This window comes from Clarias gariepinus, chromosome 14, assembly GCF_024256425.1.
Source record: "Clarias gariepinus isolate MV-2021 ecotype Netherlands chromosome 14, CGAR_prim_01v2, whole genome shotgun sequence".
NCBI classification, from domain to species: Eukaryota; Metazoa; Chordata; class Actinopteri; order Siluriformes; family Clariidae; genus Clarias; species Clarias gariepinus.
In genome coordinates, this window is record NC_071113.1 from 25,376,603 (window position 1) to 25,389,625 (window position 13,023).

General features: G+C 38.8%; 1 protein-coding gene across 1 annotated transcript in view; it reads left to right on the forward strand.

Moving 5' to 3' along the window:
• Positions 1-13,023, forward strand: part of LOC128541113 (alpha-actinin-2-like) — a 37,948-nt gene that overhangs the window by 19,809 nt on the left and 5,116 nt on the right. The window contains exons 12-17 of the mRNA XM_053511323.1: positions 1,015-1,165; positions 7,026-7,134; positions 9,370-9,510; positions 10,072-10,254; positions 11,452-11,586; positions 11,682-11,861. Coding sequence (XP_053367298.1) covers positions 1,015-1,165; positions 7,026-7,134; positions 9,370-9,510; positions 10,072-10,254; positions 11,452-11,586; positions 11,682-11,861 — 899 coding nt within the window. The remainder of the gene's footprint in view (positions 1-1,014; positions 1,166-7,025; positions 7,135-9,369; positions 9,511-10,071; positions 10,255-11,451; positions 11,587-11,681; positions 11,862-13,023) is intronic.

Sequence of the window (13,023 nt, forward strand, 5' to 3'; positions counted from 1 at the left end):
ATTCATTCCAGACTCAGGAACCGTACCCGAGTCAGCTTGAAGAGTTATAACGTACTCGGGTATGTATCGAATCAGATAGAGGCTAATCGTGCCTGAACACGGAAGGTCACTGTTTAAACACGACATTACTTAGTTCACACACCTGTTAATGTGATCCAGAACAGAGTTGATGTTGATGGTGGTGTCTGAGACAGAGGTAGCCTGAGCAGGAAATTGACTTCAGTTTGTATGTAAGAACGGTTGCTGGAGAGCATACTGTATAGTCAGCCCCATCCATCCAGTGTTTAACAGTCCTGATTGTTAGTTGATTGTTTGATGAGTACTTGGGCAGCAGAAACAAAGAAAAATGGTCAGATTGACTGATGTGGGGGAGGGCTGTGACCCAGACACACTCGCATAGACATGAACTTAGGTTTTGGTTTTGTGTCACCTACTATAGTGAAGCAGGAGGCCATCTGTTGAAATTTTGGCAAAACAATCTTTAAATTGCATTGATTAAAATCCGATGAAGGCTCCACAGTTTGCAGATCATTGATTATAGAACTTAATTCTTTTATGGCTTTCACAACAATACATGTGAACTCACATGGTAAAGAAAAGGGCTTCCACTTAATAATCAGGCATTTATGATTAGCAGAGCAGTGAGAAGTAGCGGTAAAAAGGCCAATGCATCCCTGTTCATGCTGCTTCTTTATCAGTGGTGATAATAGTGCACCACTCAAGCTCCACTTTCGGGTGCCGCTGTTAGGCAAAATGATTAAAATAAACTAATATTGTATGTACAATTGAAGTACTTTTACTTAAGTGGGAATTCAAATGAAGGGCTTCTACTTTTAATGGATTGGAGACAGTGTTTAAAAGCATGCATAAAAATATTAAATCAAAATGGATACAAATAATTTCCCTGATTATATCTTACACCAGCACTTCTCTCTTTCATGGAGCACTTACTTCTGTGTTTTAAAAGAGCAGTCTTATGTTTTCTGTGTGTGTAATGCGTGTGTTTGGACACAGGTAAAGATGCGCTCCTGACTCTAAAGGACTACGAGCGGGCCTCTCTGACCGAGGTGCGTGCGCTGCTCCGGAAGCACGAGGCATTCGAGAGTGACCTCGCCGCACATCAGGACCGAGTGGAGCAGATCGCCGCCATCGCACAGGAACTCAAGTATGGCCACATCTTGTTCTTCCTGTCCTTTTAATCAGAAATAACATCAGCTTCTTATTTTGAAGAAAATCATTTAAAAAGGTTTTAAAGCTGACCTGATCATGGTTTTGACCTCTGCCATCCAGGATGTGTTAATAAGTTTGTAAACTTGCAAACAGTGAAGTGATAAAAGAGCATATTGGTATGATGTCAAGCAAATCATAAAAATTGTTCCATAAATATATTTTGATTTCAGTACATTAGAGATTAAATTTAGTGAAATATGTCAAGATTACTACAAATAAATTATGGCTTTTTTAAAGAAAGTCCAATGATTTGTATTATTATTATTATAATTATTGTTATTAATATTATATTCATTTATGTAAATACCTTGTAAAATAAAACTAACCAAAGATCTTTCATAGCATTGTAATAATATAAACTTTTTACATACATGAGCACACTCTACTTTAAGCTCTGCTTTTTGTTTCCCCCTCCTGGATCACAATCTGAACAGAGCAACAATCTAGTTTCATAATTAATGAAAGTATAGTAATGCAAGGAAATGTAATCACAAATAAAAAGGAAATCATATATATTGGGGTATTTAAAATGCAGGAAATGAAAAGGTTACTGACAGCCAATCTTGTTCTATGTTTTTTTGCTCTTCTCGCTGTATTGTGTGTAAAGCCAGGGAATGGCGGTCTTAGAAAAATGTTTGCATTTTCGTAATAATCTTTATTTTGCACCATTTCAGGGAAATATAACCTTTTTGGCAACTTATATCCTCCTCTGTGTTTTCAATCTACTGCTATGTGGATCAAACTCAGCTCCACTTTCCTTTCCTCTCTTAGACACTCATAGTCACCCTTATATCTCAGCATGTCTGACGGACATGTCGCCATGGATGGTAGCTCATCAACTGAAACCTAATCTTAGCAAACCTCAACTGCTGTTCATTCCAGGTGATTCATTCCTTCCTGCCAATCATCTCCCTAGATGACTCTATGATCTCACTGTTGGTCACAGCATGCAACCTTGGGGCAACCGTGAACAATCAACTGTCCTTTTTCTTTCACATTGCTAAGCTGACACGTTCATGTCGAATTTCTTCTCAGCAATAGCAAGAGGATTTGTCTATTCCTAGCCACACAGTCTCTTGACATCTCTACCTGACTACTGCCATTCACTCCTAGAAGGTCTGAAGCTGTGCACTATTTGACCGTTGCAACTGATGCAGAATGCAGCAACTTATTTTCAACATTCCTAAATATTCCTAGACCACCCTATTACTTTGTTCCCACTCTTGGCTTCCAGTAGCTGCCCGGGTTACATTTAAAACACTGATACCTGCCTGTAAAGCCAAAAAAGGGCCAGCACCCAACTCCCTCAATGCCTTTATTACACTTCACAATGCATCACGCTCCATCCAATACTCCAGCATCTCTTAGGGTACAAACATGCACCAGGACTTTTTTCTATTCTGGCACCTACAGTAGGTGGTAGAACAAACTTCTTCTAGATGTCTGACCAGCTGAGTGAACCTAGTGAACTGTATTTAATGATAGAGACTTCAAAGCACTTTTGTAATCACTTTAGATAAGTCTTTCTGACAGATGCCATAAATGAAAATATATGTGAGGTGTATGTTATCTGGTTTTCTCAATACTCACAGTATTGAGGAGCTTTCCTTTTGGTTAAAAGTAGCTAAACTTCTCTGATTTTCCACTCTATTGTTTATGATGTGCCATTTATGTAATGTAAAGTTTCCTGTTTCCTGATTCCTGATTTTTTTTTTATATAACACATAACCCTTCTGCGTTATCAGCTCTGGTGCAGTGCTCCCAAACAACAAAGAAGAAATGCAAGCTGCGTATTGTTAGAATTGTTGGAGAACATGAGCGAGACTTGTAAAGTAAATTCTGGATCATAAAACAGCTGGCTACTGTACTGTACGTCTTAAAATTTCCAGCACAACTGAGCAGATTTGATATGCACCACGGATACTGTGTTTACTCTGGAAGAAAGGCTTATTGTCCATGATCTGCGATTGTTGCATGGTCAAGAATTAGATATTAATGAGTGGCCGCACAAATATGACGTGTATTAATGATAGATAATGTGAGCATTATCATATCAAAGTGGGCACACAAGCCATTTCAGAGGACAGACATGTCCAATTTAGAGTCAGATAAAAGCCACTTAAAGTAATGAATGTGAACCGTCATGATGAAAGTAGCTTGCAATGTGGACCTAGATGTCTGGTTTAAAAGTTGCTATATGAATAAACACTGCTAATCAAGCTAGTTGTAGTATTATTAAGAACAGAAAAGCCAACCAGACAAATCTTCTTAAGCAACCTAATAGCTTTAAATAGACTCCTGTAATAATACACTAATATTTACAGTCCTGATACGGAAATGTGAAATAAGAATATCCTGATGTATTTGTTAACATCATACAGAAGTATTTTGATGCTCGATACAATGTGCAGCATGCAGTGTATTTAAAGATCTTGAGTTGGCAGAATGTGTGAGCTTACTTTTGTTCTAGGGTTATAAATGTGACCTTTAATGTGTGCAAAGCACCTGCTGGTCTCTTTCTCTCTCTCTCTCTCTCTCTCTCTCGCTCTCTCTCTCGCTCATCCACTTAGAGTAATATGCAATAAAAATAATTAGAGACTAAATAGTGTTGTTTATCTGAAGCAGTATAAGTGGCAGAAAGTGTTGCATAATGTTGTTACATAAGCATGTGTTAGAGTTGAGAAAACTTCTGTCCCTTTTTTATTTTTTTATGGCCCAAGCACTATAGGGTGCGCAGAACCCTCTTGTTTTCCTAAGGATTAATTTTTTCCCACCCTTTTGGGCTTTTTCGGGGTCTTAACATGCTCAAAAACGTTTTTAAAAAATCTGCTGCTATTAGGATGCATGCATGTCCTGGGCTCAACTCAACAGGAGGCAGGTTATTTTGGGTCACTGGAGATTTTGCTGCATGGCTCTTACACACTTTCACATAGGCACACGAAGCTCGGTACAGATTTAGAGCTCATTGAGCCGAACAACTTTCGCATTGCATGTCCTGGAGGCCGGTTATTTTGGGTCGTTCGCAAAAATGCACCTGATGGATTTTGACAAACTGATCTAAAGACATTGAGGACGCAAAATTGCGGAGGGATTTTTGATATCTCAGACGGTCAGCCGTGATGATGTCTTAAACTTACTCTGAAAAATTATTAATAATTTCTTGTGTGGCATTATATTCAGTGACATTATATTCAGTGACACGATCAGTGACATCACATTGAGTAACATCAGTGTGATGCTTTTCTTCCAGCATCTGCGGCCTATTGTACACATTACAAATGTACACACACACACACACACACACACACACACACACACACACATACAAACACACATCTCTCTTACGATGCACACACACACACACACTTATAATAAACACACATTACAAATATTAACACTCTCACACACTCACTCAGACACACACACACACACACACACACACACACACACACACTAACAAGTCACATGTCTCACACACACATACTAACACACAGCACACAAACATGCACAAACACATTTACTCGTCACACACACACCTCTCTCTCTCACTCTTACACTCACACACACACACACACACGCACACGCACACTAATGCACTTGAACAAATATTTAGGGCCCAAACTGACCATAGCCCTGTTTAGCGTGTGACGTGTGCACGTTGTGCGGAGCCCCCGGGTGGCGATGGCAACTATATTATTTTTTGTATTGCCTCTACATGTCACTTCATTCTACTCCAGCACTTATTAGTATTTATTCTGCTAAACCATTATGTTGTGATAAGAGAGTGCGGGGATAGTGTTTTCTAGTTAGTCACTTTTTATGTTGTTTATAATATTAATCTTAGTATTGATTATTCTTTCTTAATTTAGCATTTAATAATATTGCTTAAATTACTGTGATTGCTTAGTGTAGTTAATGTAATTATTACATGCATTTGATTATATTCTTTATTGATCATCATTCAGCAGTGCAGTTACTATACGATTCAATGTGATAGATATTAATGCCTGACTAGTGCTGTTTATTAGAATCAGTTTTCCTCGAATTGTACAGATTGTGACATTTGTACTCTGTGTGTGTAAGAGAGAGAAAGATAGAGAGATCTCACACATACATATACACATTGTCCTAGGTCAGGGACAGTTTGTTCTTACACACGTTCTTGTATTTTTTTTTTTTATGTTTCATGGACTTTGGCCACAAGATGATCAGTGTAGCATTAACTGTTTAACTGATTTCTGAGTTATACCGTAGTACACACTTACACATACAGGCTTATGCAAAAGTTTAGGCACCTATTGATGCATAATTATTTTTTATGTCATAAATTGAACAAAGATAAAAAATAAAAACACATATTGTGGCACTGTGCCACAGTTTGGGCACCCTACATAATCAGTACTTAGTAACACCTCATCTGGCAGATATCACAGCTTGCAAACGTGTTTTATAGCCAGCTAAAAGTCTTTCAATTCTTGCACTTCTTCTTCTTCCTTGCAAAAGGTTTCTAGTTCTGTAATATTCTTTGGTCATCTTCTTGCATGCATAGCTCTTTTAAGATCTACCCACACATTTTCAGTGATGTTTAAATCAGGGGACTGTGATGGCCATTGGAATCCATTCTTCCCTCCACCCGAGCAATGTTTCCTGTGCCACTGGCTGCAACACAACTCCAAAGCATGATAGATCCACCCCCATGCTTAATAGTTGGCAAGGTGTTCTTTTCATAAAATGCTGCTCCTTTTTTTGCTCCAAACATGCCTTTGCTGGTTGTGTCCAAAGAGCTCTATTTTAACTTCATCAGTCCACAGCACTTGTTTTCAAAAATGCATCAGGCTTCTGTAGATGTTCTCTTGCATATTTCTGACATTGGTAAGGTTTTCTGACTCTTCCATAATGGTCTTGTGGAACGGTGGACCATCACTCCTGAGTCTGCTAAATCTTCCTGCAGGTTTTTTGCAGTCTAATGGGGGTTTTGATTTGTCTTTCTGACCAGCATACGAGCAGTTCTTTCTGAGAGTTTTCTTGGTCATCCAGATCTTATCTTGACCTTCACAGTTCTCCTGAACTGCCATCTCTTAATAACATTTCTCACTGTGGAAACTGCAAGCTGACAACGCTTTGCTATCTTCTTGTAGCCTTCTCCTGCATTGTGGGCATAAAATATCTTTCATTTTCAGAGTCTTACACAGTTGTTTAGAAAAACCCATGGTTGTTGAGTGTTCACAAGTGTGTACACAAGGTTTGAGGAATCAAAGTATTTGTAAAGCTTTGAAATTGGCATTTACTAATGACAGCTGTTGCCATGCATCAGATCTAATGAGCTGATTAATATAATTTTGCTGAAAATATTGTGCATTTTTTTTCAATTTCCAAAAAAGACTGTGTTAACATCTTTTCAATAAAAAAAATCACCAAAATCTGTTATTTATCAAGGAGTGCCTAAATGTTTGCATAAGACTATACACACACCAACCCACACACACTCACACAGAGCATTTTTAGTTTTCTCCTTTTTTCGTTTTTAATTCTTGTTCTGTGACTATCCCTTAATTCACAAGGGATTTTATCACAAGCCCTGGTTTGACTTAAACACTCCCAGTATACACAATGTGGCTAAAAAGGCTAATGCATTCGGATTGTCAGCAGGAGTCCTGTCGTTACTTTGGTTCACTGCGTCAAGCGTTCAGCAATCAATGCAGGCCATCATTAAAAGAGATTGGAAAACACAACAAGTACAGTGTTTTTCACACTCTGTTTTGTGTGTGTGTGTGTGCATGTGTGTGTGTGTACAGTGAATTGGACTACCATGGAGCAGCAGCCATTAACGAGCGTTGTCAGCAGATCTGTGATCAGTGGGACCAGCTAGGAACTCTGACTCAGAAACGCAGAGCGACCCTGGAGGTATTATTATTATTATTATAATTATTATTAGTAGTAGTACTATTATTATTATGTCTGTTTTTATTCATTACTTACACATAATTTACATTTGTACACAATATTCGCCAAAGAATAATCAGGACTATTGGCTTTTTTTTAGATTTATATTTACACAATATGTTGCTTGACCACTCTAACTGAACAGCAATTAGAACAGCGTGTTTTCTGGCCTCCACTCCAGAGTCGTGTTTTTTACCCAATCAGTCCTGAGGCTTAAAGGTTATTATTATAGAGTTGCAACACACACACACATGTGTATGACTGTGTATGTGATAAATAAAATTTGAATTTGACACACACACACCTCATATCAGCTCTGCTCAGCTCAGTTTCCAATAAAAAATACATCATCTTGCAATTGCTTTGAAGCAAAATTTGTTAAATTCTCCACCCATTATTTTTTTATATATTCTTTATACTTTATTAGGGCTGTCAATATTTATTATATATTTAAAATAAAAATAAATATATGATAGCTAGTGGCTTTCCATAACAAAACGGTTATGCATTATACCTGGCTGTGTGTCATAATGGCACTTTAAGTGCAGATAAAAATAAGAAAAATCATCAGGAACCATCATCAGGTGTGCTGAATAGCAAGTTTCATCATGAAAAGCTTCTGGAGGGAAGTGTGGATAAACTGAAACTGAAACACTGGCCAATTTAGTGTTTGAGGTGTTTTGACCAGTGACCACATTCCAGCAATGAGAGCAGAGTGTGAAGGTTTAATTAGCAGAGTAATAGCACAGTTTTGATATTTGTAACATATCAGAGTTCAAAAGAGGACAAATTGTTAAAGCACGTCTGGCTGGTGCATCTGTGACCAAGACAACAAGTGTTTGTGATGTATCAAGAGCCACGGTATGCAGGGTAAGGTCAGCATTTCAGCAAGAAGGATGAACCACATCCAACAGGAGGAACTGTGGGCACAAGAGGAGGCTTTCTGAAAGGGATGTCTGGGTGCTAACCTGAATTGTATTCAAAAAAACACATAAAACCACAGCTGCCCAACTCACTGCAGAATTAAATGTGCACCTCAACTCTGCTTTTTCCACTAAAACTGGTTATTGATCTCCACAGGGTCAATTTACATGGCAGAGCTCCTATAGCCAAACCTTTGGTCACTCGTGCCAATGCCAAACAATGCAAAGGTTTTAATGTTGCAAAATCTTGGGCTGTGGACAATTTGAATCATGTATTGTTCTCTGATGAGTCCACCTTCACTGTCTTTTCCACATCCGGGAGAGTTACGGTGTGGAGAAGCCCCAAAGAAGCGTACCACCCAGACTGTTGCATGCCCAGAGTGAAGCATGGGGGTGGATCAGTGATGGTTTGGGCTGCAATATAATAAGATAAGAAGTTGAACATCTCCCATGGCCTACACAGTCACCAGATTTAAATATTATTGAGCCACTTTGGAGGAGCGAGTCAGGAAACGTTTTCCTCCAGTTTATCATCTAGTGACCTGGCCACTATTCTATAGGAAGGACGGCTCAAAATCCCTCTGGTTATTGTGCAGGACTTGTACCAGTCATTCCCAAGACGAATTGGTGCTGTATTGGCCGCAAAAGGAGGCCCTACACCATACTAAAAACCAGGCATTTCAGTTTCATTGTCCAACCCCTGTACATTATCCACAGTATAAACATATGATACATTTCACTGTAAAATATTTACTTAGGATTATTTCAATTTCAATATAAATGCAATACAGTTACATTCAAATACAATTACATTCAAACTTTTTACCTACCAAGATGTTAAAAGTGATGTACTGTAATATTTAATATATATATTGATTCACAAACATGTTTTTATTTAAAGTATTTTTCTTTAAGTATTTATAGTCTGTTTATGATTTAAACGTTTTATAAAATATCTGTTGTAGGGATGATGATTGAGCATAAGGTAGCCATGGCAACACCAAGTAACTATTCATCGTATAACTCATTCATGTACTGTACATCCAAGCCTTGAGTCTGATGGTATAGATATTCATGTTAATACACCATTTACAAGGTTAATTCTTTAATTCTATAAATATACCGCAATCAAAGAGGCAGGTTTTTTTTTAATGCATGCTGCCTTTCAAAACGTTACTAAGTTTATCCTAAGAGAGAAACTAAAGCTTTTAATCAAGGCTACATTTTAAAAAATCTGCTTTAATAACTTATTGTGATTGTGTGTGTTTGTAAGAGGACGGAGAAGTTGCTGGAGACAATCGATCAACTTCATCTGGAGTTTGCCAAAAGATCTGTTCCGTTTAATAACTGGGTGGAAGCAGCCATGGAGGACCTGCAGGACATGTTCATAGTCCACAGCATAGAGGAGATTGAGGTATCACTTAGGGGTGCAGTGATAAAAAAATTAATTAATTAATGAGGGTAAATCCTGGTTGTGCAAAAAAACCACACACTGTTAATACATAAGCCAAACGTTATCTCTGACAGTACATCGGTACTATCAGCATTTATTGTGTTTAAGGTGTCATGCTCGTTATCTGTACAAGTAAATTTAACATTTATAAATTTTCAAACGTATTTGTTGGCAAAAATGGACATTTTATCATTTTAATTTTAGCCGTTTTTAAGATTTACACACAATGTACAATACATGGTATATAATTCATATTTTAATTTCAGCTTTTTTAATTTCAGCTAAGTTTTTGGTCTATTTCCAATTGTTTGTCTCCCCCCTCATACCTAAATTCATAGCACACATTCCTTAAATATTAAGACTGCCAATACTTTTGCACTTTTGCTGTTGACTGCATACAGAATTTGTAAAGGATATAGACCCTCACGGCTGAGACTCAGTTTTTTATTTGTCTGTGTCTTTGTGTCTGTGTCTTTGTGTCTGTGTGTGTGTGTGTGTGTGTGTCCGTGCATGCACATTCAGAAACTGATTTCGGCCCACGACCAGTTCAAAGTGACGCTTCCCGAGGCAGATGTGGAGAGACAGGCCATCCTGAGCATCTACAACGAAGTGCAGAAAATCGCCCAGACTTACAACCTCTCCCCCAACCTCACCAACATCTACTGCAGCATCACCCCGAACGAGATCACCACCAAATGGGACAAGGTGTGTGTGTGTGTGTGTGTGTGTGTGTGTGTGTGTGTGTAAACATCTTATTAGCCATCAGCTGAATAGTAAGATAAAAATATTAAATTCTCTGTCTCCTGGAATTTGCTAGTCCTCATACTATCTGGCCAAAGGGGCGAATTATTGGGCTGCATCAAGCAAAGAAAACAGCTAAGGAAATTCGGAATTGCTGGAACTGAGTTCAGAGCCCTTCAACACTTTATCTAAACCTGGGAGTATTAATGCAGAACCGTCGGCTTTGTGGAAGAGATTTTTGGAAGTAAATCAACAGTAATAACCACAGCAATTGTTTAAGAGTGAAAGTAAGAGCATTTCCATGCGCACACAATGTGATCAGAACTCACCGGATCGGGACTAAACAGCAAGAAAAACAGTTTTAGTTAATGACTGGTCAGAAAAAAGGCTTCAAATATCTAGGGAGCACAAAGATTGAATCTTTTGAAGCAATCGAAAAAAGGTCATGTGGTCAGATCTGTCCAGATTGATCCAATTACAGAGCAAATGGGAAAGAAAGAAAGAAAGAAAGAAAGCACATAAAGTGATGCACACATCATGCATAGTGGGCATTGTACAAGTCTATGGAGGCTAGTGTTACTGTATGATCTGGGGTTGCATCAGTTGGTCAGGTCTAGGTTCAGCAATGTTATGTGGCAAAAAAATAAAGGCAGCTGACAACCTGAATGTACTGAATGACCAGGATATCACATCAACTGACTTTTTTCTTCCTTTTCTTTATGTTTGAAGTATATTCATGGGGAACCTTTCTCTTGCATACTTTGATCCGATGGGTCTCTGGCTAAGGAAGGGTCACTGACTTGTTTACCTAAACACACATACAGTACTGTAGTACTGCATTTAACAAATTTTTGATACAAAACTGAATTCTTGTAAATAATCATAATGCATAAGGTAGGATTTTTCTCAAACGCCCAAACTAACCTTAAAGATGGTGAAAATACGTCTTCTCCTTCTGTTATATTTCTGGCACAATAAATGCTTCACACCTTGCACAAACCAAAAAAAGTTACATTCTGATTAAACACTTTGAGCAAATAAACACACTTCTTCAGATCAGCATGCATGTGAACAGTTAAGCCGGAATCTTTAATCAGAATGATTTCAATCGGATTGAATTAATGTTGTCCAAGTTACCATGCGCAGTGTGTTTGTGTGTAGATGAAGCGGCTGGTCCCTGAGAGAGATGCTACATTACGAGATGAGTTATCCAAGCAGCAAATAAACGAGCGCCTCAGAAGGCAGTTTGCGGCTCAGGCCAATGCGATCGGACCCTGGATACAGGCGCGCATGGAGGTACAACTGGAATATCACATAAACAGTGACTTTCTTACCTGTGCAGCGTGGTGATGTTGTGCTGTAGTTTAACACTTGTGTGTGTGTGTGTTCAGGATATTGCACGCTGCTCAGCGGATCCAGGTGCCACTCTAGAAGATCAGATGACTCAACTGAAGCAGTACGAGGGTATGATTATCAACTACAAGCCCAACATCGACAAGCTGGAGGGAGATCACCAGTGTATCCAGGAATCTCTCATATTCGACAACAAACACACCAAGTACACCATGGAGGTGCCTTACTTTAAAATATACTGTCATTCATGTAATACAAGTAACTTAGATGTATATATTTTTTATATAACACATTATAATGACATTAGACTATTATTAGCTATATGACTTGGACAAACATAAAAAGGATTATTGACACTAACCAATTAACAGCACATGCCTAATGGATAATTTCCTAAATAGACAATTTAATGGCAATGACAGAGGTCAAACGTTTCACTGTATCTCCTCTAGAACAGTGATGTTTTGGGGCTGTCGCAGGGCAACACGGATTTTTAACTCCCTCCAAAGATTTTCTATGGGGTTGAGATCTGGAGCCTGACTAAGCCACTCCAGGACCTTAAAATGCTTTTTACAAAGCCACTCCTTCGTTTCCCAGGTGGTGTGTTTGGGATCATTGTCATGCTAAAAGACCCAGCCACGTTTCATCTTCAATGCCCTTGCTGATGGAAGGAGGTTTTCACTCAAAATCTCACGATACATGGCCCCATTCATTCTTTCCTTTACACGGATCAGTCGTCCTGGTCCCTTTGCAGAAAAACATCCCCAAAGCATAAAGTTTCCACCCCCATGCTTCACAGGTATGGTATGGTGTTCTTTGGATGCAACTCAGCATTCTTTCTCCTCCAAACATGAAGTTCTATTTTGGTTTCATCTGACCAAATGCTTTCTAGCAAACTTCAGATGGGCCTGGACATGTACTGGTTTAAGCAGGGGGACACGTCTGGCACTGCAGGATTTGAGTCCCTGGCGGTTAAGTGTATTACTGATGGTACCTTTTGTTACTTTGGTCCCAGCTTTCTGCAGGTCATTCACTAGAGTGAGATCTTGCGTGGAGCCCCAGATCGAGGGAGATTATCAGTGGTCTTATATGTCTTCCATTTTCGAATATTTGCTCCCACTGTTGATTTCTTCACACCAAGCTGCTTACCAATTGCAGATTCAGTCTTCCCAGCCTGGTGCAGGTTTACAATTTTGTTTCTGGTGTCCTTTGACAGCTCTTTGGTCTTGGCCATAGTGGAGTTTGGAGTGTGACTGTTTGAGGTTGTGGACAGGTGTCTTTTATACTGATAACAGATGGCATTAATACAGGTAAGGAGTGGAGGACAAAGGAGCCTCCACTCGTTACCTTAAAGATTAAATTACAGGTCAGTGAGAGCCA